Consider the following 24,650-nt stretch of genomic DNA (forward strand, 5'->3'; position numbering starts at 1 on the left):
TATTAGTAATATTAGTAAAAACGAATGATACAATTACTTGTGTTTTGCTTGGTAAGTGTTTGGTATACTGTGTTGGACGACTGTAATTCCTTTTTTTAATCTTATTAAATTTTTATTGCAATTCAGTAAATTCCACTTCAAGCTGATTGGCTGGCTTTATGTGAGTTTGCAAGCACAGGTTTTATCTAAAGAGTAGTCATGACATTTACAAAGTTTGTGGCACCGAATCTTAGTTTGAATCGAAAGAAAATGACATAATATTGAGCACACATTTATATTTTGCTACACGTATACATGTATGTCGTACATATATATAACATATTGAACATATGTTTTGTTCTCTAACTTGTGCCCAGTTTTTTACATGTTAGTCAGACATCTTGTCTAGGTGGGCGGCTCTTGACCATAATTTGCAGTGTGGACCAGACTTTATGTCGACAGTCAGAAGTCTGGCTACGTGAGACTATTTGCAGTTTAAACAAAAAATAATGACCCAAGAGAATTCTGTCTGGTGTGCAGATGGTCCTGATGTAGTGTAGGGATGTTTGGGCCAAGGTGTAGAGAGGTTGTGTGTGTGTGATGAGTAGACTCTGTATGAGCCTTGTCCACTCTTTCCTCTCTCCGAGGGACTATTTTTGGCGGGTCTTCTCGCAAGGTTGTTGATCAGCATTAGAGGAATCCTCTTATGTGATAGCGCTGAACAGGACACTTCATTTGTCAGGGTTTTTCTGAGGTTTTGAATTGGATACAGACCTTTCCATGTGTGGAAAAGTCCTGGTTCACATGCACACACTCATGAACACTTGAGGTAGCTGCATAATATACAGAGATTCATGTGTAGTTCATGTTGTTGGTGTGTAGTTCAGACTCCCATTCCTGCTCAACTCCAATCTGTCATGCTTTTGGTTCATATCTCATGCTGGGACTCCTGTCTAGCACTGCTGTTAAATTAATCCTTTTACCCACAATCCACTGCAGTGCATGTTACTCTTACTGATAGCGTAACAATCACAAGACTAGCTCTGGGACCCTCAGAAAGGCTTGAAATGTTGATATATCTATCCACCGATCAACTGAATCACTTCGAGCACATAATGGTTTTGTCGATAGATATTTAGTCTGCTTTACTCGGATGACTCTCCACCTAATACTCAGCAAGATTTCAAACATCCACTGAATTTCATGAGTTACAGACAGCTGTGACGCTAATCACTCGATCTTGGCTATTTATATCACATGGATCTGATCACTGATTTTGAGCCCCATGATACAATACATATCGCGCGTGATACAAGTCGATTGGATTGCATTTGAAATCGCTGAAAATGCACAACAATGAATCTTAGGGATGCGTTTTGAAAAGCATAAAAACACCTTTTAAATGTAACAATTAGATGGTATATTGTCATTGGCCCAAAAGCCTAAATAATTGGATAAAATATTATACCCTGTTAGATGTTTAAACCTGATGAGTAACCTCATATCATTAAATATATTTTATTTTTTTAATTCTATACTGTGACTGTCAATAGATTAAAGTGTGTTTCTTTATTTTTATTGTGTAATATCTTAATTAAGAGCTATAAGTCAAATAAGACTTTTTCTTTTTAAGGGGACCTTTGATATACAGAGAAGCGAGTTTTTACTGTATTTATTTATTGTAACAGTAACTCAGTCAGGTTTTGTCGCTGTGGGTTTGTGTGCACGGTCTGTTTGCTGGTTAGGTTGTTTTAATTAGTGTATTTCACTAGGTCTTCGGGTTATGTTTGCTTCCCACAATTTTCTGCATGTTTGCCTCAATCCGAGCAGAAAACCATCTCAGCCTCTCGCATATGGTTTCAATAAGGGCCGCCGGTCTGGCTGGGGACCGAGAGAGAAAGAAAGGGTTGGGATGGGGGGAGGAAGGGGTCTTGTCCTTCTGCTGGCCTACAGACCTAGGACCTGAGCTTGAATATACCTCTGAGCAACAACCAACTAACATGTTCAGTTTATTGAATTCATTTATTTGTGATCCTCTATACTTTGATCCTCTGTGGTATGTGATAGCATGAAAAAATGACACTAAATGAAATTGCTTCGCATGTTAGAATCGAATATAACGATAATCTAATAACACTTGCATCAGAAAGCAATAAGGGAAGGGAGTAAGTCATCCCTCCTAGAGGATTATATGCATTGCCCTTTTCATGAAAGAGCGATGCCCTTGTAAAACAAGTGTGAGGTTAACCTCTAATTGCAGGGTGAGTTTCGCTGTCTCATGCTGTGATTTATTTCCTCGCGCCATCTCTCGCTCCGTTTTTCTCCAAACTCGTTTTCATCTTACTTCTCCCTCATAACACTCTCTGCCTTAAACTCTGAAGACATCTTTTCCTTTTCTGGCTCTCCCCCGCTCTCAATATTTATCTCTGGGGCAGCAATGCTTATGTGTCCTGGAGTTGTGTACTTAACCCCAGTTGTCTCTGGAGAAAAATGGAGTCTGAGCACCGAGCTGCATGGTAATGGGAGGTTGAAGGTGAACGGCTTTACGGGACAGTTAATGTTATTATTACAGCTTGAGAGAGGCTCAGACCGGGAGCTTGTTCCGATCGATAATTATTCCAGATTTGGTTGTAGCGTTGCATTTGATGTTTTAACCAATTATCATGTCTCAGATGTGAAACATTAAATAGCCTGCTGATTTTCTTCCACATGTTTGTCCCAGCTATCAGCATTGACTTCACATTTCAGAATTTCCTGTGTCCAAATGTAAGGTCAACAGATGTTGAAGTAACACATGTCTCTTGCCAGATTTTATCTGGCAGGACAATATGAATGAACTCCCATTGTTTTAGCACATAATATAAATCACAGTACACACAATGTCATCTATTAGCGAACAACTAATCATGGCCAATTCTACTTCACTATTGCTCTCCTGAGGGATAGTATTGGACTAAATTGAATGAAATCATGGTGATGTCATTTCAAACTGCATGCCGGGAAGGCCATAAATGTGACTGTGATTAGTTTGCTTGGTAGAAATTGTGTTTTTTTTTCTTATATAGGTATAAGATTCAACACAATTTCTACCCGCAACCATAACTAATATTGGATAAAATGCATAAACCGATATCTGTGCAATGTAAATGGGCTGCATTGAGGTTTGGTGGGTTGGGAGCACACACCTGTCGAAGCACTGACTGCTGAAAGCTGAATACTGACTGTAATGTTTAGTTAAGCTCACATAACAGCGGCCCACGGCTGGAAACATCTGTAGGGAACCGTCAGGTTTGGGGGTGAGAGGATGATGTCACTGCTTCATGTCAAATACTGCACTTATTTAACCCTCAGAGTGAAGGAAAAGTCTTTCTGGAAGCCCTTGACATCTTCTGTGTCCATTGTCTATACTTTGGTTGTTTTGCTTATGCTTCCAAGAGGGTATGGACATGAATGATGTCTTAAATTTTGTGGCTCGTTGCACAATTTGACTGGCTTTGTTTCTTGTTTTAGGTGTGCTTCTTGTAAGTGATTAGACTTAAGGTTTTCACCAGGCGGACAGTGTCAGCGCAAACCTTCTTTTGGCATAAAAAAATGAGTAAATGGCATTTACTAAAGACACGAAGTGAAAAAATAGCGCTGAAAAGGCGTGGGCACAGTTATTTTTGCGGCTGACCATATTGCTTATGCATCTGTAAGAGTTTCCCTTTTAGATACAAAATTTATGGGAGGAGTGTATTTAAATAAATCATGCAAGGTGATTTACTAAGGTTTGCGCTAGTCAATTTACTGGTGTTTGCGCCATTTTTTTACCTCCCAAAAAAGCATGGTTTAAACCAGACGCTAATTGGTGGATTGCGTTGATCATTATCGAAATGATCCGGCGTCTGTGTTCATTAATTTGCACGTCCTCAGTAGATTGCGCACATAAGTTTCCACTCCCATCTGCCCTTTTTTGGAATTGCGCTTCTACGCTGATTTGTAAATCTGTCCCATAGACTTACATTGAAGGAGGAATTTGGGCCAGTAAGCAACAAACTAGTAAACGCTCATCATAACGACATGTTAACAACCACTCAGAACACTTTAGCATCTCCATAACAACCACTCAGAACACCTTAGCAACTCCATAAGAACCATTTAGAACACCTTAGCAACTCCATATTAACCACTCATTATAATAAAAAAGCATTGCCTAGCATTTCTTCTGTGAAGTCACCCTCATTGAATGTATTTTAATGTAATGCCGCATGTTGTAAAAACAGCTCGGCTAGTGTGCTTTAATTTGTTCAGGAGAATGTTTGGCTTTGTATAGTTTACCAGTACCGTTATCATTCTGCATGATGGCAAGTTGTTGATCTGTTTTTTTATCTTGCAGTAATTATTATAAGCCCAATATCAAATATGCTTCAAGTCTTCATCTGTCTCCTTTCTCCAGATACGAAGAAGGCTTTGTAGAACAAGAACCCTTTTACCAAAACTGGAGAAGTGTTTCATACACACCTTCTGCACAGTGTCTTCCAGATAAGGTTCCAAACATCTTTATCAGACTGAGGTCATTGAGTTTATACTCAGTATTTATGCTTGTTGGTTGATGTCAGTAAGGTTCAACACCGTACAGGGCTGGGTCATATGCCAGATTTTGTTGGCTGAAGTGACTTAACCCCCTCCCCCCACCCTGGCAATGTAACCTTGGATTTTTCAAATATTTGATGCCAAGGTCTTCCAAACACTTCCAAATGATCAGACTTTCAAGGGACTTTCTTCCCATCTTATGTTTTTATGTATAAAAACATTTTATAATTTGTAAGAAAATACTAACTATACTATGATATTAAAGAGACAACGGAATTAAAAAGTTTCCAAAATGAAATAATTAGCCATTCTATTCTATTAATTACATTATATTGATTATATTGTATTATATTATAACTAAATAAAATAGTTAAAATTTTATATGGAAAATATTCAATGTTTCAAAAAAACGATATGCCAATTTTTTTTTTAATCAATTTTTTTTCCCTTACTGTAAAAAGGGCTGTTAACTTTGATGACCAAAAAAAAAAAATGCATTTTTGTATTTTGCATTGCTCAAAGGACCTACTTTCAGCCCTCTGGGGACCATTGGATCCCAGTTCGAAAACTTTTAGTAACCAATAGAAAAGCTTTGAATTTGACAACCTTCTGTGTCTCTCACTCTTTTCTGGCCCATCTTTCATTTTCTTTCATTTTCTCTCTGTCTTGCTCAGGCTTTTCCGCGTTCCCCCAAGGACCGCTATCCATCTCGCTGCCGCTGTCAGCACCTAATTGGAGCGGCCAGGGGGCATCCGATGTCACATACACACAGATTATAAATTGATTCACTAAAAGATTTCCTCTGACATCATGCCCTATGTGTGAGGCCCCGCTCCACGCTTTGGTGCTTCGCGTGAAAGGGCCTCCATGCCAGCCGGACGAGTTTCTGTGTTTGTTTGTGTGCACGCATGCACCTGTAGCTTAGACTGGTCACTGTCGGACTTGAATTTCCTATTTTGTTGGGGCATTCACCTGTCCCGTGAATGTGAACAAAGGAAACAAACGGTTCGGCCGTAGCCCGGTAGCTTGTAGATAGGGGTGCGGTCTATGTTTTCATTGTTCTTTTGTTCACTTGTTGCATCAGTCTGGCACACTTGCTGCGACGGCACAATGCAACTCTGGCCAGAAAATCCCCCCACAATGTAAATATTATGTGACGGTTCTGGGAAGCGTTTTCGCTCATGTCAATGGAATTACACTCTTGAATATTTGCCAGCTCACTGATTCCAAACAGTCCTTAACCACATAAACCCTCACTCGCCTCTTCATTTCTTCTTTCTTTCCCCCTCCAGCCTTGAACAAGTCTTAATTTGTTTAGAATATTTTTACTCAGAACTTTTAACTTGCTTGTCCCTGATGCTGATGGAAACCAGGGAGCTTCTGAAATCTGATTGGCTGGCCGCATCATTCCACACTGTCTGATTGGCCGATCTGAGCATTCTAGCGCTCCAGGCTTTTCCAACCACAGTCAGTGAAACATTCAGACTGTCAGAATTCCACAGCAAGTGGATTCACATATCCAAACACAAGAGTATTGAACTTTGTAGCACTGCTGATTCATGCTTTCTCCTTATGAGCCAGGAATGTGCAAATACTGGCCAATGCTGCTTAGATTTACATTCAAAACCTTGAATCTACTTCTCTTAACATTTTACTTAGAATTAACGCTGTGATGTGTGCGTTTATTTGTGGGAGCTACATGTGCATGTTTTCTGTATGAGGGAGCAGGCCTCTCTATTCTCAGCCAAGATTATAACCGTAGGGAAGCGTGAAACATAACACAGCTTCTCTCTCGCTCGCTCTTCTCTAATAAAGTGTTTGGGGCATTCCACTGGCTTGCTTTCAACGTATTGATTTTCCATTATTTATGTGTTTATTTATTTTTTAAACTGGTTCCCAGAGGAGTTTTCTAGCACTGGAGTTTAAATCACATTTTCAAGCCTCAAAAAAGATCAGTGATACTGATCCTGCTCCGTTAATATCAACCTCTGATAAAAATTTAGTCTAGTGCGCCCCTATCCAACTGAATTAGGGGTACAACCTAGGTTTTTAACATTGTTTTATGCAGTTTTTTCATTATGTGGTCCAAGACCACATTTATTATATCAATTGAATTCAAATGTTCATTTAAAAATGCAATTAAAAATGTTCTAAAAGTTTGAGGATAAGATTATGTTTTTGAAAGAAGTCTTTAATGCCAAGGGGGTAAAATTTGTTAGGGGCGCTATGGACATGTTTGGACTGAATTTTCCCTATCAATGGTTTTGATCACTTAAAATAAAGGTTACCCTCTATCTTAGTGCCCATGTTACAGTGTATTACATTTAAGTAATGAGTAATGATACATGAATACATGTACTTGCTATAGGGTTAGCGTTTGGTTTAGGGTTATTTGTAGGGGTGTAACAATACATCGATATGGATTGATGCATCGATCAAACGTCTAACGATACGATGCATCGATGCCACGCATAAAATATTGATTTACGGTACCTTTATTTTGACACTCTCCACATCCTCACGTAACTTTTCTCAGCTGAAATAGACGCCTGACAAGATTGACTGAACCCTTTGTCACAAAAGCCGGTATTTTCCACTGTGCGCAGTATTCAGGTCAGGTGACAAGGCTGCTAGCCACTTTGAAAAGACGCTAGGGGAGTTTCGTCAAAGCTGATTTAAAGTGTTCGAGGATGGATTTCAACGAACTTGATGAACCCGTGATATCTTCTTCGGGGCGTAAAAGGAAAATAAAAGCTGAAAATTTTTCACAGAATCTTGCTAAAACAGCACCGTTAGTGGTGACGACAAAGTTTGACAGGCGTCTATGTCAGCTGAGGATTAACGTTACAAAGATTGTGATTTATTATGTATCATAGCAATTACTTGGCTTTGTTTAACTCTGAAACATTAAATGTGGAGTTATCTGCTTTTGCCACACACACACACACACACACACACTATATATATATATATATATATATATACTTTCAACGAACTTACCTGTATTTTTTTAGTTGGTATTATCTAATCAAAACAACCCAGCTGCAGTTTGATTGGTATTCAAATGCACAATAAAAAAAAAAAACATGAAATATGAAAATGAACAAGAACGGAGTTATCTGTTTTTGCAAATGAACTCTTTTGTTATAGAGTTACTTTGCAAAAACAGATAACTCCGTTCTTGTTCATTTTCATATATCATGTTTTTTTTTTTGTTACTTGTAACTTGAGGTGTGCAATTTTCAAAGAATTTAATTCAACTTTCATGTTATATATTTTTGGATGCATTTGTGAGTTAATAAACGTAACTGGTTGTGCACACTTGGCACATAATATCTAAATATGGATAAATCGTTTGATATAGCCCTGAATCGAATCGAATCGTAATCATATCGCAGAATTTTTTGAGGTATCGGCAAATATTGTATCGCTGGCTGAGAGAATCGATATCGTATCGTATCGTGATGAACTGTCCGATTTACACCCCTAGTTATTTGCCCTAAAAAAAAAAAAATATATATATATATATTATCAATTATAGCCCCATTTATACTTAATACTTAATAATAATGTATTTATAAAGACTGATTAAGACCTATACTGCTTTATAAGAACTGTTATAGTTATAAGTAATTATAAAAAAGAATGTAAATGTTACATTTTTTAATGTGCATGTTGGTTTTTGGTCAGCCTGAAGGTGCTAACATCTTCCCAAAACTCTGTTGGTACTCATGCACGGAATCTGGGTGTCATTTTTGACCCGGCTCTTAAATAAATTAAAAAAAAAAAAATTTAAAAATCAGTTTTAAAATCAGAATTTTTTCATCTCAGGCTGGAAACAGTTACTGTATTCATGCATTTATTTCAACATGACTTGACTACTGCAACTCATTGTATTTAGGGATTGCTCAATCTTGTTTATCTCGCCTTCAGCTGGTTCAAAATGCTGCATCCAGACTTTTAACAGGGACTAGAAAAAGGGAAAGTATTACTCCTGTTTTGATTAGTTCTTCCTATTGCGTTTAGAATTTAGTAATTTGTTTAGGCTTGGCACCATCTGATCTTCTTCCTACCATCAGACCAATAGGCATTGCAGTTCCAAAGAGAAATGCAAATTTGGATTTGCAATAGAAATACAAATGAGAACAATAGAAGCAGTTAAACTAACAATAGGAGAACAATATGCAGTGCTATGACCCTTCCCAGTGTAATCTAACGCAGTATGTGTACTTTTTGTTAAATGTATTTCTTATAAAGATAATAGATATAGAATAGAAGATGCAAGTCATTCCACCAGCAGGGAATAGACCAGGAAAAGGTCCGAGAAAGTGATTTTGTGCCTCTTTGAGATGGCACCACAAGACGACGTTCACTTGCAGAGTGCAAGTTTCTGGATGGCACGTAAGTCTGGAGAAATGAGTTTAGGTAAAAGGGAGCAGAGCCAGTGGTGGTTCTGTAGGCAAACGTCAATGACTTGAATTTGATGCGAGCGGCAACTGGCAACCAGTGCATTTTTGTGAGGAGAGGAGTGACGTGTGCTCTCTTCGGCCCGTTAAAGACCGATGCGCTAGAAAACCCCTGCTCATTAAAGGCTATCCGTTTATTGCATAGACGGAGCAAGAACATAACGCAAGTGTTTAAAATGCACATGCACAGCACAGTTAAATTGACTGACAAATCAGTTAAATTGACTGAGACATTTGTATTTGTTACTTATTGCGTTACTTTCTTTTAACGATTGTGTATATATTTATTTTTCTTTCAAATATATTATGATTATTTATTTATTTATATATATATATATATATATATATATATATTTATATATATTTATTTATTTATATATATAAAATAATTTATATATTTATGTAATATAATTTGTAACGGGGATATGTTTATATCTAATGTTGAATGGTTCAGATCGGTTTCAAGGTTGTGTATTTCGAAAGATTTTTCTGGATCCCTTCCATAATTAGAAAAGTAAAGATAATGGATCTTATGATGGGCTTTGCACTGCTCTCAGGTTTTGAAAACACACACACACGCACTCACACAAAGTATCGTGACAGTAGTGAGCAAACACGTCTGTACACTGTAACACAAATGTGACACCCAAACGAACACGCACACACACACACACACCTGTGAAGAGGCTCATAAATCACTAAAGGCATAAACGGGTTTAGCGACATGTTTGACTGGCAGATGGTTTTGCCAAATAAAACTCTTTCTCTCAAGCTGTCACCCCTCCTGCTCTCCACCTCCCAATTTGTTCCTATTTGTTCCTCATCACACTTCAACAAGCTGTCAATTAAAAGCTTTGACTGATAAATATTCGTATGTTTAATGTTACTGCGTCAATGTTTGATGTGTGCACACTCGCAGACAATCAGAGGTTTCTGTTTGTACTTGCTGATGTTTTCAGTATGCATTGCTTCGGTATGTATTAGGCGTGTGTATTTGGAAAGGCCTGTAAATCGAGTGCTTTCCACAGCTCTCAGTAATAAATTCAGGGTAGTCTGTGGGTTCCTCCAGTCCGTCTGCTGTTTTCATACCAAGCGCTGCTGAATCATGGCGATGCTGATGACATATCCATCTGGCCCTCATCTACTTCCTGTCACTCTGCCTCACTCTTTTCTTCTTTCGCTGAGTGTCTCTGGAGTGATCAATATGTCGTCCCTCTAGGGTTGAGAAATATCCGTTTTCCAATGTGCTTTAATAATTCTTCTTTTTTATTTCAGTACTGCGCAGATGCCGTCTTCCCTCGCGTTGTAGACAGAACTGCAATATCAAAACCGTTCTTCTGTTTTTTTTCCACACAAAAAAAAACCCTTTCCATTGGACAGTATTTTGATTTTCTTGAAAATCTTATTTATCTTATAAATCTTTTAACGGTTTCATTTTACAATGGTTATTTCCTTTTTCTTATTTATTTTGCCTGTATGTGTCTCACTCTCCTTCACTTTTAATTGAATATTTATGCTTTGTGTGTTAATAAGCTGTTAGGCTACTGTCATATTAGGCTTATATACATAAATGGATGAAATAAAATACAGTTTAGCATAATTTTACAGAAAAAAAATAAAACAAGTGCTTTTAATATGTATTAATATTTAATTATTATTATTATTATTTATTATTATTAACAATATTAATCCATACATATTTATTTTTTATCAAACAAGCTTCTGTTTTCTTGTGAAAGTGTTTTTTAAAAGTGTACCTCTGTCTTTCTTGTAATTTCCAATTAGTTTGATTTTAATTTAATGCAAATACATTTATACATTTAGTGTGGATGAAATGTCCAAACACTTTGTTTTAATATTTATTTTCATTTTTATCAAACAAACTCCTGTTGTTTGTGCCTCTGCTGTCTTTCTAAAACAGGCAACGTGTCTCACAAGATACATAGTTTTTATTGTCTTTTTTGGGGCATAAGAACAAGTTTTTATTGTCTTTTTTGGGGCATAAGAACAAGTTTTTATTGTCTTTTTTGGGGCATAAGAACAATGTTTTCATCAAATTATTTTATCACTTAGGACAGCGTGGTCTGTCTTGAGTATGCTGGTCACATGATTTGCTTCAAATTTTTTGTGATCAATTAGTCAGCCTGACCTAAATCCAACATGGCTGCCAGTGGTGCAGAACATTCAGATTTTAAAATAAGTAAATATATATTAAACTCACTTTTCTTCTGAAAAAAAAAAAGAATACTGCTAACATTAATTGTGAACATTGTCTTAAGGTGCTGAAGGAGAAAATTAAGTAATATATTGTTCATGTTGTTATTTAGCACGTTTTGATATGCATGTGTCTCCTGAGACGCGTTGCCTGTTTAGGGTATAAAAAAGGGATTAAACTAGCTCTATTTAAAATGCACTATTCAAACTTAAATGATTGTAATTCAAGAATACTTTGGAATATAGACCTAAGTTTGGTCTTGTTTTAAAGACAACAGTCAGCAGATTATTGCTGAAGTGAAAGCACTTAAAAAAATGAAAGTATGAAAAAGTTAAGGAAGTTTAAACTTACATTAAATCAAATATACTGTACTTAATATTTATTCTTTTTTATAAAATATGTATTTTACAAAATATTTTTTACTATAAAATTACTATAAAATCAAAGCCATATATCTAACCAAGTTGTGTTCCAAATTTGAAGTTGATATCACAAAAATTGAAGTTCCCTTTCGAACGGTCACTTCGTATTGCGTAGCTATACGCAGTGGGGGAAACTCCTTTTCCTCGATTTACTGAAGCCTTTATGTAAAGCGCATTTGCAGCTGCACAGCTAGAACATGAGCGTTTGGCTCGCTCATAGGCTGCGCTGTGGCAACTGCACATCCAATGGCGCAGGCGCCTCTGACGTGCAACCAATGAGATCACTCTGCGTCATACACGTCAGAGCCCGCCAAGGGGGCGTGACCTCAGTCTATAATAGCCCCCGAATTCGCCATTATAGCAGATTTTACTCCTTCAGCGACAAACTTCACGTCTCTGACCATTTATTAAGCCTTCGCCGTCGAACAAGCCTTCAGCCTGAGCCAGCTACAGTTCAGCAGACGACACATTTCACCGTGTTTCTCCTGACGCCGTCTCTCCTGTGGCTATCCGGCGATATCCTTTTCATTGCTCTTTGTATATTGTATTATTTGTACGAGCGTTGTTCAAATGCATCGTGTTAAGACCTGCGCCACGTGCGGATGCAAGCTGCACGAGGCGGACGAACACGCTAGCTGCATTCCATGCCTGGGACTTCACCACGCGGAGAATGCACTGTCTGCCGGCGGATGTGCGGCCTGCGAGAGCATGCCTATCTCCGTGCTGCGAACTCGGCTAGCCCTCTCCCGTGACGGCGACGCCGCCTCTCCCGCGCTTCCTTTTCCGGCCCTACTTCAGCCAAGGAAGAAGAAGCGCCGCAGCCAACGGCAGCCGGAGAACATGGATGTTAGTGAACGCACGCCGGCCTCGTCCCCGCGTGCCTCACTCTCTCCAACCCGTTCATCTCCGGTCCTGTTCGAGGGAGATCAGCGCCCCCCCCACGTGGCGGGCCTTGTCTCCTTCGGCGGGCCTAGCGAGCACGACGACAGCCTGTCTATCGCTGCGTCTGAGGAAGAATGGCCGGGCTCTTTCGACCCCGTCATGGCTTCCCAGCCAACGCCCAACGCCTCAGCTACCAGGACTAACTCCGACGCGGAAATGCTTCGGATCCTGACGCAGGCCGTAGCGGACCTCGAGCTCGAGTGGGCCGCGCCCGCTGAACCCCCTCGAAGTCGGCTGGATGGCTGGTTTCTGCCAGGGCACCAACAGGCCCCTCGTCACAAGCCAGCGCCATTTTTTCCTGAGGTACACGAGGAGCTTACCAAGGCCTGGCGCACTCCTTATTCTACACGAGGCCCCGCAGTTTTCGCGACGCTCTCCTCCGTGGACGGAGCAGCGGAAAAAGGCTATGAGTCGTTGCCGCCCCTCGAAGAGGCGTTGGCCGCTCATCTCTGCCCGAACACAGCTGCTAGCTGGCGAACTAGAGCTGTGCATCCCAACAAGCCGTGCCGTAGCACTTCAGCCCTCGCCGGACGCGCGTATTCCGCCTCCGGTCAGGCTGCATCGGCCCTGCACACGATGGCCGTGCTGCAGGTTTACCAGGCCAAACTCCTCCGGTCTATGGACGAGGCTGGCCCGGACCCTGAGGCTTTTCGGGACCTTCGGAGCGCCACAGACCTGGCCCTGAGAGCTACTAAGGCCACAGCGCAGGCTATCGGGAGGAATATGGCGAGTTTGGTCGTGCTCGAGCGCCACCTCTGGCTTACCCTCACTGACATTAAGGACGCGGAGAGAACAAAGTTCCTCGACGCCCCAGTATCCAGCACCGGCCTCTTCGGCCCGGCAGTGAAGGGGTTCTCAGAAAGATACACCGAGGCACAGAAAGCGTCCCAGGCCATGCGTCACTTCCTGCCTAAGCGCTCTAGCTCGGCGTCGAGTGCTCACAAGCTAGCCCCGCCGACGCCTCGGCCAACAAAGCCCACGAAGCAGGCCTCTCAGCCCCGCCCTGCGGCTGATGCCCAGCGCCAGCCGAGAGCAACCAAGCGCTTCCCGCTTCCCCGACGCCAAGGCCCCAGACCAAGCGCCGCGCCTCACACAGCGCCGCCAAAGTCGTCCTAGCATGCAGGGGAAAGAGAGAGGGCACGGGTCCCGCACTCGCCGGACCACCCTCGAAGAAGTCAACAAAACTTCCCACAGCCCCTTGTTCAGTTCAGGTGGCTGGGGATTTTATTACTGCAAACAGGCCCACAACAGTAAGCGCGTTCTTGCAAACAAACGCCGTTTTCACGGCGACCCATATAAAGCACAAAAAGAGTATGTTTCACAAACACAACACGTGGGTTCACGGTCCCCCTTCATCAGGCGGCCCCTCCCCCGTTATAATACTGCCTTCCCTACACGCAAATGCTTGTACAGTCAGTCCAATACTCAATGTGTGCACAAATCACAATATAAGGGTATCAGGTCCCCCTTCACTAGGCGGCCCCTCCCCTGTTGTAACACTGACTTCCCCACACGCGAATGCCTGTACAGTCAGTCCAATACTCAATGTATGCACAAATCACATGATAAGGGTATCCGGTCCCCCTACATTAGGCGACCAGCCCCAGTCAGTGTGTCAAGCCCTAGCCACACGTGTTCTAGCCTGGCAAGCTATCCCCGGTGTGTCGAGTTGGGTCATAAACACTATAAAGCGAGGCACAGTCGAGAACCGAGCTATTAGCTCACAGGGATTTGATTCTCAGCCATCTAAAATGCCTGGGTTTCACAATCAATGTGTCAAAAAGCAAACTAACCCCCAGCCAGAGTGTGATCTTTCTGGGTACAGTTTTAGACTCGAGAGCGATGACAGCGCGACTCACACCAGAGCGCGCGCTCTCAGTGCGAGCGCTTACAGGCACTTTCAGAGCGCGCGAGCACGCGCCACTGAAGAAATTTCAGAAACTGCTTGGTCTCATGGCAGCAGCATCGCCAGTACTCCGCTTGGGATTACTGCGCATGCGCCCGCTGCAGCATTGGCTGAAACGGCGTGTGCCAACTCACGCATGGCAGTCAGGCAACTTGCGCGTTATGGTAAATCACGGTTGTTTAAGAACCCTGATTCCCTGGCGAGCGCAGAACTGGTACCACGAGGGGGTGACAATGGGAACAATTTCCAGAAGGAAAATGGTTCTTACAGATGCGTCCAACCTGGGTTGGGGAGCGCTGCACGAGGGCATGCCTGCATCCGGCCTCTGGTCGAGCACGGAGCAGAGCTTACATATCAACTGTCTGGAGATGAAAGCAGTTGGATTGGCCCTGAAAGCATTTCTGTCGAACCTCAGAGGTCACCACGTTTTAGTCCGCACAGACAATATATCAGTGGTGGCCTACATAAATCGCCAGGGGGGCATCAGGTCAGGAAACCTGCATGCGATGGCGAGAGACCTCCTCTTATGGGCACAAACCAACCTGAGCTCTCTGAGAGCAGCGCATATACCGGGCATCCAGAATGTGGGCGCGGATATGCTTTCACGGGGCAACACTCCCCTCGGCGAGTGGTCCCTGAACCCACAGACGGTCAGTCTGATATGGAAGGTGTTTGGCGAGGCCGAAGTCGACCTGTTCGCCTCGAGAATCAACACCCACTGCAAATTGTTCTTCTCGAAGGACAGGGACGCGCTGGCCCATGTCTGGCCCAACCGTCCCCTTTATGCCTTTCCCCCCGTCTCGATGATTCCACAAGTCATCAAACGGGTCAGAGAGAGCGGGTGCCCAGTCCTTCTGGTGGCCCCTCTCTGGAAAACCAGACCGTGGTTCCCGGAACTGGTTCAGTTATCGGACACAATCCCATGGCCTGTCCCACTGAGGAAAGACCTCCTCACACAGGCGAACGGGACATTGTGGCATCCGAGACCCGATTTATGGGCCCTCCATGTGTGGCCCCTCAACGGGTACCCAAAGACCTTCCTGAGAAGGTCTTAAGCACTATATCTGAAGCCAGGGCCCCGTCGACTCGGCGCCTTTACGCTTCGAAATGGTCGGGTTTTTCCAGCTGGTGCTCGAAAAATCAGGCTGACCCAGAGTCATGTGAGATATCTGTAGTTCTCTCATTCTTACAGGAGCTGCTGGATGCGGGTCGCTCCCCGTCCACGCTCAAAGTGTATGTGGCAGCCATAGCAGCACATCATGTTCTGGTGGCTGGCCAGTCACTAGGAAGAAACGACCTGGTCGTCAGATTCCTTAAAGGTGCTAGGAGAATGAACCCCTCCAGACCTCCATCTGTGCCATCTTGGGACCTCTCCACGGTCCTGGGGGCTCTGAAAGGTCCACCTTTCGAACCGCTCCAATCGGTTGATCTAAAACCCCTCTCGCTGAAGACCGCTCTCCTTATGGCTTTGGCATCTATCAAGCGAGTGGGAGATCTGCAGGCACTCTCTGTGAGCCCTGCATGTTTGGAGTGGGGTCCAGATGACTCCAGAGTCGTCCTCAAGCCCAGACATGGTTACGTTCCTAAAGTGCTCTCAACACCGTTCAGAGCACAGGTGGTGACGTTATCAGCCCTCCCTCCTTCTGCAGAGGATGGAGAGGTTAATCTTCTCTGCCCTGTCAGAGCGCTGAGAATCTATCTGGAGCGTTCTGCGTCTTTTAGACAATCAGAACAGCTTTTTGTCTGCTTTGGTGGTAGATCCAAGGGGGATCCAGTCACTAAGCAAAGACTGTCTAGATGGATAGTGGATGCTATTTCTATGGCTTATACCGCAGCGGGTCAAGTTTGCCCTATAGGCGTCAAGGCCCATTCAACCAGAGGTATGGCCTCGTCATGGGCTTGGTCATCTGGCATTCCCATTAGTGATATTTGTGATGCGGCCGGCTGGTCCTCGCCTTCCACATTTATGAGTTTTTATAATATGGAAGTGCCTTCCCTGCAGGCGAAGGTGCTTTCGGTATGATTAAGACCCGTTGGTGGCCGGTCTTGTCATATATTACTGTGCACAATCACATTCACATATATACATGAAACCCGCTGCTGGCCGGTTGTAGTTCATACATACACCCGCTGTGGCTGGTTATATTTATATATATATAAACCCGCTTTGGGCCGGTTATATGACATATACAAAACCCGCTTTGGCCGGTTATATGACATATATAAATTCCATACATATATAAAACCCGCTTCGGCCGGTTATATTCCATAACAGATATCAACCCGCTTTAGCTGGTTAAGATTTCATATATAAACCCACTTGACTGGGTATATGTTCGTATACTAATAACCCCGACAGAGTCTGGGTTCATTGGTGTAGTATATTGGGTATTTCTACTGATGTATACTACGGAGATCTGACGGTGTCTGGTCTATTTTTACATAAATTATGCGGTTATGGCTTGTTCTGTACGCTCAGGGGTCCTGAGTTGCAGTGACAGCCAGTTACTCAGTGCGGCGTTTTGCATGGCGTCCCCACTGCGTATAGCTACGCAATACGAAGTGCCCGTTCGAAAGGGAACTACTCGGTTACTCACGTAACCTCAGTTCCCTGAGTTAGGGAACGAGTATTGCGTAGCCAGCCGCACTATGGTAACATGGCAAGTTGTCGCTTCAGTCGTTAAACCTGCTATAATGGCGAATTCGGGGGCTATTATAGACTGAGGTCACGCCCCCTTGGCGGGCTCTGACTTGTATGACGCAGAGTGATCTCATTGGTTGCACGTCAGAGGCGCCTGCGCCATTGGATGTGCAGTTGCCGCAGCGCAGCATATGAGCGAGCCAAACGCTCATGTTCTAGCTGTGCAGCTGCAAATGCGCTTTACATAAAGGCTTCAGTAAATCGAGGAAAAGGAGTTTCCCCCACTGCGTATAGCTACGCAATACTCGTCCCCTAACTCAGGGAACTGAGGTTACGTGAGTAACCGAGTAGTTCCCATGAGATTTTGTTTAGGCATAGTACCAAAAATAGCCACCGGGTGACTTACATTCCATTGAATTTAATTGTATGCATTCTGCCATAACAAATTAATACATTTCTGTCCAAATATCACTTCTGTCACAAAATATGGAACTTTGAGACTCAGACCTTTCTGACAATATGTGTTTTGTCAAGATTAGAAAAGGTTTTGATCATCAATTATGAAACATGACGATGCCCAAAAGGGAAGGAGCCTATTAAAATAATTTAGAGTACCGTTTCTATGGTAACACAACGTCCAATTTCAAAACGGGTTTCACGGGCTGAATCTTGAGTTCGTAAGCTTTCGAATGATATATAATTTGTCAAAATTAGATCAGGTGAAGTATGGGATATAATTGTTTTAAACATACAGTGGCAGTAACAGTTAACAGATTAATGACTTGGTCCTTTTTTATACCCTAATCAGGCTACGTATCTCAGGAGACACAACTCATAAAATCCAAAATACATCAAATAAAAAAAAAAAAAATTGGATATGTTTTATTTAAGCCCAGATGATATAAAAAATGAAATGAAATTATTTTTTGCTTAGCATTTTCCATTCTTGCCTGTTTAAGGGTTAAAGGCCCCTTGGTTTCATATTAATTTAATGCAAAGACATTTATTAGTGTGTTTTAACATTTATTAGTAAAATAATTGTATTTATTACATTAATTTTATTCTGTTTTTCTTTAATGCTTCATAAAAGTTCATAAAAAGGTGACGGACAACATCAGATAGGCTTTCATGCAAATTATAGATAAAGTCCAATATTTAATTAGCATATTTAATTTAGATTGAAATGAAGTAAAACACATTACATTGCATTTTAATCAAGACAAATTCAAATTGAATGCGATTTTAAATTAATCCAATCGAACTGAATCTGATTTCAGATTGATCTCTATCCCTTTCTCCTCTCATTAGAATTCATCCAGTACCGACTGACCTATTAAAGCCATTTGTCAAATAGCATGCCGAGCGCCACCCTTCCAATCAAGCTTAATTTAAATGCATTTTGACATCTGTTTTCCCAGATATCACACTGGCGGCCAGGAGCCTGACAGTGAGGAACACAACAGAATACTAATATTCCCATGGGTAACCCAGTCACAAACACACAGCCAGCCCTATCTCTCAATGATAACGTACCTGACAGTTACACACCATGATAGCGACACTGACAGCAGAGAAGAGTGTTTGATGCACATCGGTGTGTTGTTGTTGTTGTTTCTCTATTATCGCCGAATCGACAATACCACACAACACAGTTATGGGTTGTTTTTTTGTGCAGGAAACCTTAACTTAAATTATAAATGCACTTCAGGGGAAAAGCGTGATGCTAACTGATATCGGTACAGCTGGTCAGCAGTCAGACCACACATGTTAAATGTGCCGTCATCCACTAGACCGACTCTTCCTTGTGAAGAAGCTTTCTGGCCTTTGGTCAAAAACCTGCTTTCTATCCTTCTGTCTTTCCACATCCTTCATCCGCTCTCTCTTCTCATCCATTACGGCCTTATCAATATAAATCTGACCATCTGTGTTGCTCAGGCGCCCCGTCTCTGCCAGAAGTGTTAAACTTATGCATAAATCAGCTGTGCCTCGTTTCTGTTTTAGCAGATTCCTCTAAGCGTTCCACTCCTCCTGAGCACCGAGACGCTGAATTTATTACGTTGGTAATAAAAGACAGGTGGCTGATTTAGTTTTTGTAGAAAAACGCCCAGACACACACTCCCCAGCATCGGGTCACATTGCACCAATCTGTTCTTTGTTTTGAAATCAGAGATGCAACGCTCTGGCAGTGTGCATGATGCCCACGCAGAGTTTACAGTGCTGCTTCATTGTGTTCGTTATGTTAATTTTTGTTAAAACTTGGATGTTTTTCCAACTAAAGCCAACGAGGGCTTTGTTTTCAAAGTCAGCCTTTTTTATTGTATTAGCTTACACTCTATTTGTCCAATGAGATGTTTCCAATAAAGAGTTTTGTATGGAGCACAGAGTTTCTTATACTGATCTCAGTTTAAGGCCCTAGTAAGACACTGATTTGCTGGGTTAGGTGTGTTTAATTGGGGTTGGAGCTAAACTCGGCAGGACGGTGTTTGGAGACCCCTGCCCTAGAACATCATATAGACTTGAGGAATTGCCTAGTAATGCCCTAGCAACCACACAGAACACCTTAGTAACTGCCAAGCAACACGTTAGTACTACTCTAGCAACACAAAAGTAACCACTCTGAACACCTTAGCAACAGACTAGCAATGCCCTGGACTCGGTCTAAAAACATACTAGCAACCAATCAGAACTCTATAATAACTGCCTGCCCAAGACTCCAAACAAACACTTTAGCAACTGCCTAGAAACACACTAGCACCCCTCAGAATTCCCTAGCAACACCTTATCAACCACTCACAACCCCAGACGACTGCCTGGTAACACCGTAACAACCACTCTGAACACCTTACCAAATGTTTAAAAAAAAACTTAACAAATAATTTAGCAACTGCCTAGAAACACATTTGTACACACAGTAAATTCCCTAGCAACACCTTATTGACCCCTTGCAACCACTCTAAACATCTTATTAAATACTTGCCTTAACCATCGCCTTAACCATCTTTTTTTTTTTTTTAAACCTTTGTGAATGCCTAAAAAAACAGCAGCACCACCCAGAATTCCCTAGCATAACTGTATCAACCACTCACTCCACCACAGTGATTGCCTGGCACATTTTATTAAATACTTGCCTTAACCATCGCCTTAACCATCACTTTTTTTAAAACCTTTGCGACTGCCTAGAAAAACAGCAGCTCCACCCAGAATTCCATAGCATAACTGTATCAACCACTCACTCCACCACAGTGATTGCCTGGCAACACCCTAGAAACCACTCAGGACACTGTAATAACTGCCTAGCAATGCCCTAGGCTTAATTCAGAACACCTTAGCAAATGTCTCTCTCTCTATCTCTATCTCTCTCTCTCTCTCTCTCTATCTCTATCTCTATCTCTATCTCTATCTCTATCTCTATCTCTATCTCTATCTCTATCTCTATCTCTATCTCTATCTCTATCTCTCTCTCTCTCTCTCTCTCTCTCTCTCTCTCTCTCTCTCTCTCTCTCTCTCTCTCTCTCTCTCTCTCTCTCTCTCTCTATCTCTCTCTCTCTCTCTCTGTCAGATGATTTTGTGATTTTTGTCAATCCACGGTTCAGCAGTACCATCGAGTTCCTCTCTTTTTGCTCCACTGTGCCTGATTGGGTGAAGAGGAAGATTTCTGCCACCTCTCTTTCTCTTTTGTTCTCTCTCTCTATCTTTTTCTCTCTCTGTGACCACAGACTCTTCATTTATTTATCATCTCTCTCTGTGTCTTTCTCACTCAATCACACACACACACACACACACACACACACACACACACACACACACACACACACACACACACACACACACTCTCTCTCTCTCTCTCTCTCTCTCTCTCTCTCTCTCTCTCTCTCTCTCTCTCTCTCTCTCTCTCTCTCTCTCTCTCTCTCTCTCTCTCTCTCTCTCTCTCTCTCTCTCTCTCTCTCTCTCTCTAAATGGCCAATGCTTGTGGTTGAACATGTTGCCACAAGTAATCCATTTTCTTTTACAGAAGACATGTGCCCCCCCCCCCCCCCCATTATTTGGTTGTTCACCCCCCAAAAAAATGTTTTTCCTCATGTCGTTCCAAGCTGTAGGACTTTGTCTTCTGTGGAATACTAAAGGAAAAATATTAACAAATGGTGGTGATACTTTTATGGAACCTTAAATCACTTTCATTGTGCAGCTAGTATATTTTTCAGTATTTGTGTGTGTTTGTTTGTTTTGATTTCGGTGAACTATCCCTTTAACGCAGTTAACATATTCTGTTCTGGCCTATATAATAAAAAAAACTTTCTTTTAATTTCAGATTCCATTCTCGCTGGTGCAGTTTCCACTCTGGGAGTATCTAAAGGTATGAATCCACTTTTCACTCTAATTTGGCCTCATAATTTTGCTCAAATGGCAAAGCAAGGAATAATGGCCTGGTAATAGTCTGACACATTTACAACTCAAACTACAAACACTTTGCCACCATATCCGTTAATAACTCTCTTGTTTTAGGTTCTCTCAAAATGACGATGCATTTTATTGGTCGCCCTCACCGGTGGTTAAGCGGAATCGTAATTTCTCGCAAACCTCGAATCTTAGCCAAACGTCCATTTCCTTTTTCATTGTCTGGTCCGGGCCACATAAAAGTCATTTTTCTTCAAAAAAGGCCCCGTTTGTGAGGATGACATCATGTCTCCAGGGCGAGAGCAGAAAATTCCATTAGCGCTCTTGGCCTAGCGACCAGAGCGAAGCAGAGAAGGAGAGGCATCGGAGGACAATAGCACGTGCAGCTGTGGGCGAGCTTTAACCGCGATTCTCCACCGTAATAAGGAGTGTCATTCATGGCCGCCTCTTTGTGGCACTTTCAAAGGCATTTTCTCACTCCTTCATTCGTCCATGTTTTCAGCCTCTCCGGCCATCTGTGTAGAGCTGCTGGAATGTGAGTCTTTGCTAAACTGTCTTTCAAAAGAGCATGGCTTTGAATAGCAAGAAAGCATAGATGAGACAATGGCATGGGATGCCAGTGTTGGTTTTAGACTACTGCTTTCGCTTCATTGATTATTTCCAAGAATACCACATTCTTTCAAGTGTGCATTCAGTTTTAAATGACCCTGGAAACTAATTTTTGTGTAAAAAAAAAAAAGTGTAGGGTTAATTCAGCTAAGATTTTTATTTTATTTAGGAAACAGATTTTTTTACATTGGAAATTGAGGGGCAACCAGGTACAGTGCCAGTGGTTTAATATTCTTGGCTATGGAGTAAGACTGCTGATTAAAAAACAAAAAGTTCAAAGTTCATCTGAAGTCTTTCATCATTTACACTTGTGTTGCTCCAAACCTGTGTTTTGACATTCTTTCCACTGTAGAAAGAAATGAAAGTCAGTGTTCACCAAATTTGCCAACATTCTTCAGAATATCATCTTTTATGTTCCACAGAGGAAAACAAGTCATACAGGTTTGGAATGACATGAGGGTGAGTAAATGATGACAGAATTTAAATTTTTGGATGGACTACAAAATAAGTCCCCTTTTAAACGGACAGGTAATTGACATAAATGACACAATATTTAAACTATTTTTAATTAATGTAAACATCGTAAACGTAGTTCAATGTAGCTATAAATGACAAATTGATACTTTTTCCAATGTTTAAATAATTTAAAACCTTTTTATAAAGCATTTACAAATGTATTTTCTTTATCCTTTTGCCAAATGCTTTTTTTTTTTTTTTTTTTTTTTTTTTTTTTTTTTTGAAGGCAAGTTAAAAAATGAACTGGTAGGGACAATCAATGAGCTTACATTAAAGCATTTTAAGCACTACAATGAATAATTAAACAGTTTTAAATATGCTTATTTATTTGGAAATTTGAAAAATAATTTACACTTTTATTTGTCACATTTTAACTACCTTTCTGAACACGAATTTACTAAACCGTTTTAACCATGTCTATTAATTATATAAAAAGTTATTTCCATTTTTACTTCTAAATGAATAAATTGATAATTATTTTATTTGTAAAGTCCATTTCACGGCAAAAAAAAAAAATGCAATGATAACTATATTAATGGCCACAACAACGTATGATAACATTCTGTTTAGTATTATTACTGTGTGCTGCCGTTATGCCATCTACCGCTTTAAATGATCAAGGTCTTTAAAGTCGTTTATTGTATTTATATGATATTTGTATTTTTGTAATTCAATTTTTGACATGAAAATAGCCTTAGATGCTGACATGGCATTAAATAAAACAATCTATCTATCATCTTTAAAGTCGGTTGGATTCTGATTTGCAATTTATTTCTCATCAGCTGGAAAAAAAATCATTCTGAAAGTGGTTCCAACAATCATTAATCTATGTTGTGTTATAGCTGTGGTTTGGACCTCCCTGTTCAATTAGAACAATTATTCAAACTTTAGAGTCAACATTAACCTATTAAGGTCTGCTCACACTAATGACGATAACTGTAGTTTACCCCAAAATTAAAACTCTGTCATTAATTACTCACCCTCATGTCGTTCTAAGCCTGTAAGACTTGTTCATCTTCAGAACACAAAGATCTTCATGATGAAATATGAGAGATTTCCATCCCTCCATTGACAGTCTACGCAACTACCACTTTCAAGCCCCAGAAAGGAAAGACATCATTAAAGTAATCCATGTGAGTACAGTGGTTTAACCTCAATTTTATGAAGCAACGTGAGTGCTTATAAATAGAATGAGTACAAAAAACATAATTTAGCACTTTTTTACAAACTATAAATTTTGTTCGAGAACATCATGACGAATGCGTGCTGTTGACGCGAAAGTGGACGTTACGTTAACACGCGTTGGAGATTGATATTACTATATAAATAAAGTGGTAAATTGTGTTGTTTTTTTTGCAAACCAAGCACTGAGGTTAAATCACTGGATTGCTTTAAGGAAGTCTTAACTACCTTTCTGGTGCTTGAAGGTGGTAGTTGCCTAGCTGTCTATGTACGGACAGAAAGCTCCCAGATTTCATCAAAAAGATCTTCATTTGTGTTCCGAAGATGAACGAAAGTCTTTGGAACGACATGAGGGCGAGTAACTAATGACAGAATAAGTAGTAGTCAATTTAAGTCAATCTCCTAGTCAACCAGCCAGAATTGTAATGATAGTTTGTAAAGCAGTGAAAAAATTATAATGGGGACCATATAAGCATTTTATTTTCATTTTTAAATGAAACGATTTGATGTACTATGTTCGTGTACTATGCGCATGTTTTTGTTTTTGAGCACGTTGAGTGCAACAAAGTGCAGTGGGCCGCAGAGAACTTAAAAAATGCCTCAATCTACAATCCTGGCAAGCATTTCATGTTGGGAAATCAAACCTCAAGTATCACCAAACCAGTTCTCAAGTCATTCGCACCAAAAACAATTTAAGCCCCGGCATCCGAGTGGCAGGCCGCAGTAAACCATCTGTTCTCTCCAGCGTATCCCACAATTCCCAAAGTTTATCTACCAACAATCCCCTAAACTCAGCGCTGCTCTG

At 41.3% G+C, this 24,650-nt stretch overlaps 1 protein-coding gene across 1 annotated transcript in view; it reads left to right on the forward strand.

Moving 5' to 3' along the window:
• slc25a26 (solute carrier family 25 member 26) overlaps positions 1-24,650 on the forward strand; it is a 56,844-nt gene that overhangs the window by 17,488 nt on the left and 14,706 nt on the right. The window contains exon 6 of the mRNA XM_077203100.1: positions 21,453-21,497. Coding sequence (XP_077059215.1) covers positions 21,453-21,497 — 45 coding nt within the window. The remainder of the gene's footprint in view (positions 1-21,452; positions 21,498-24,650) is intronic.

The sequence above is a fragment of the Siphateles boraxobius genome, unplaced genomic scaffold (assembly GCF_051911475.1).
Source record: "Siphateles boraxobius isolate OS27281-9 unplaced genomic scaffold, OSU_SipBor_1 5, whole genome shotgun sequence".
Taxonomy (NCBI): Eukaryota; Metazoa; Chordata; class Actinopteri; order Cypriniformes; family Leuciscidae; genus Siphateles; species Siphateles boraxobius.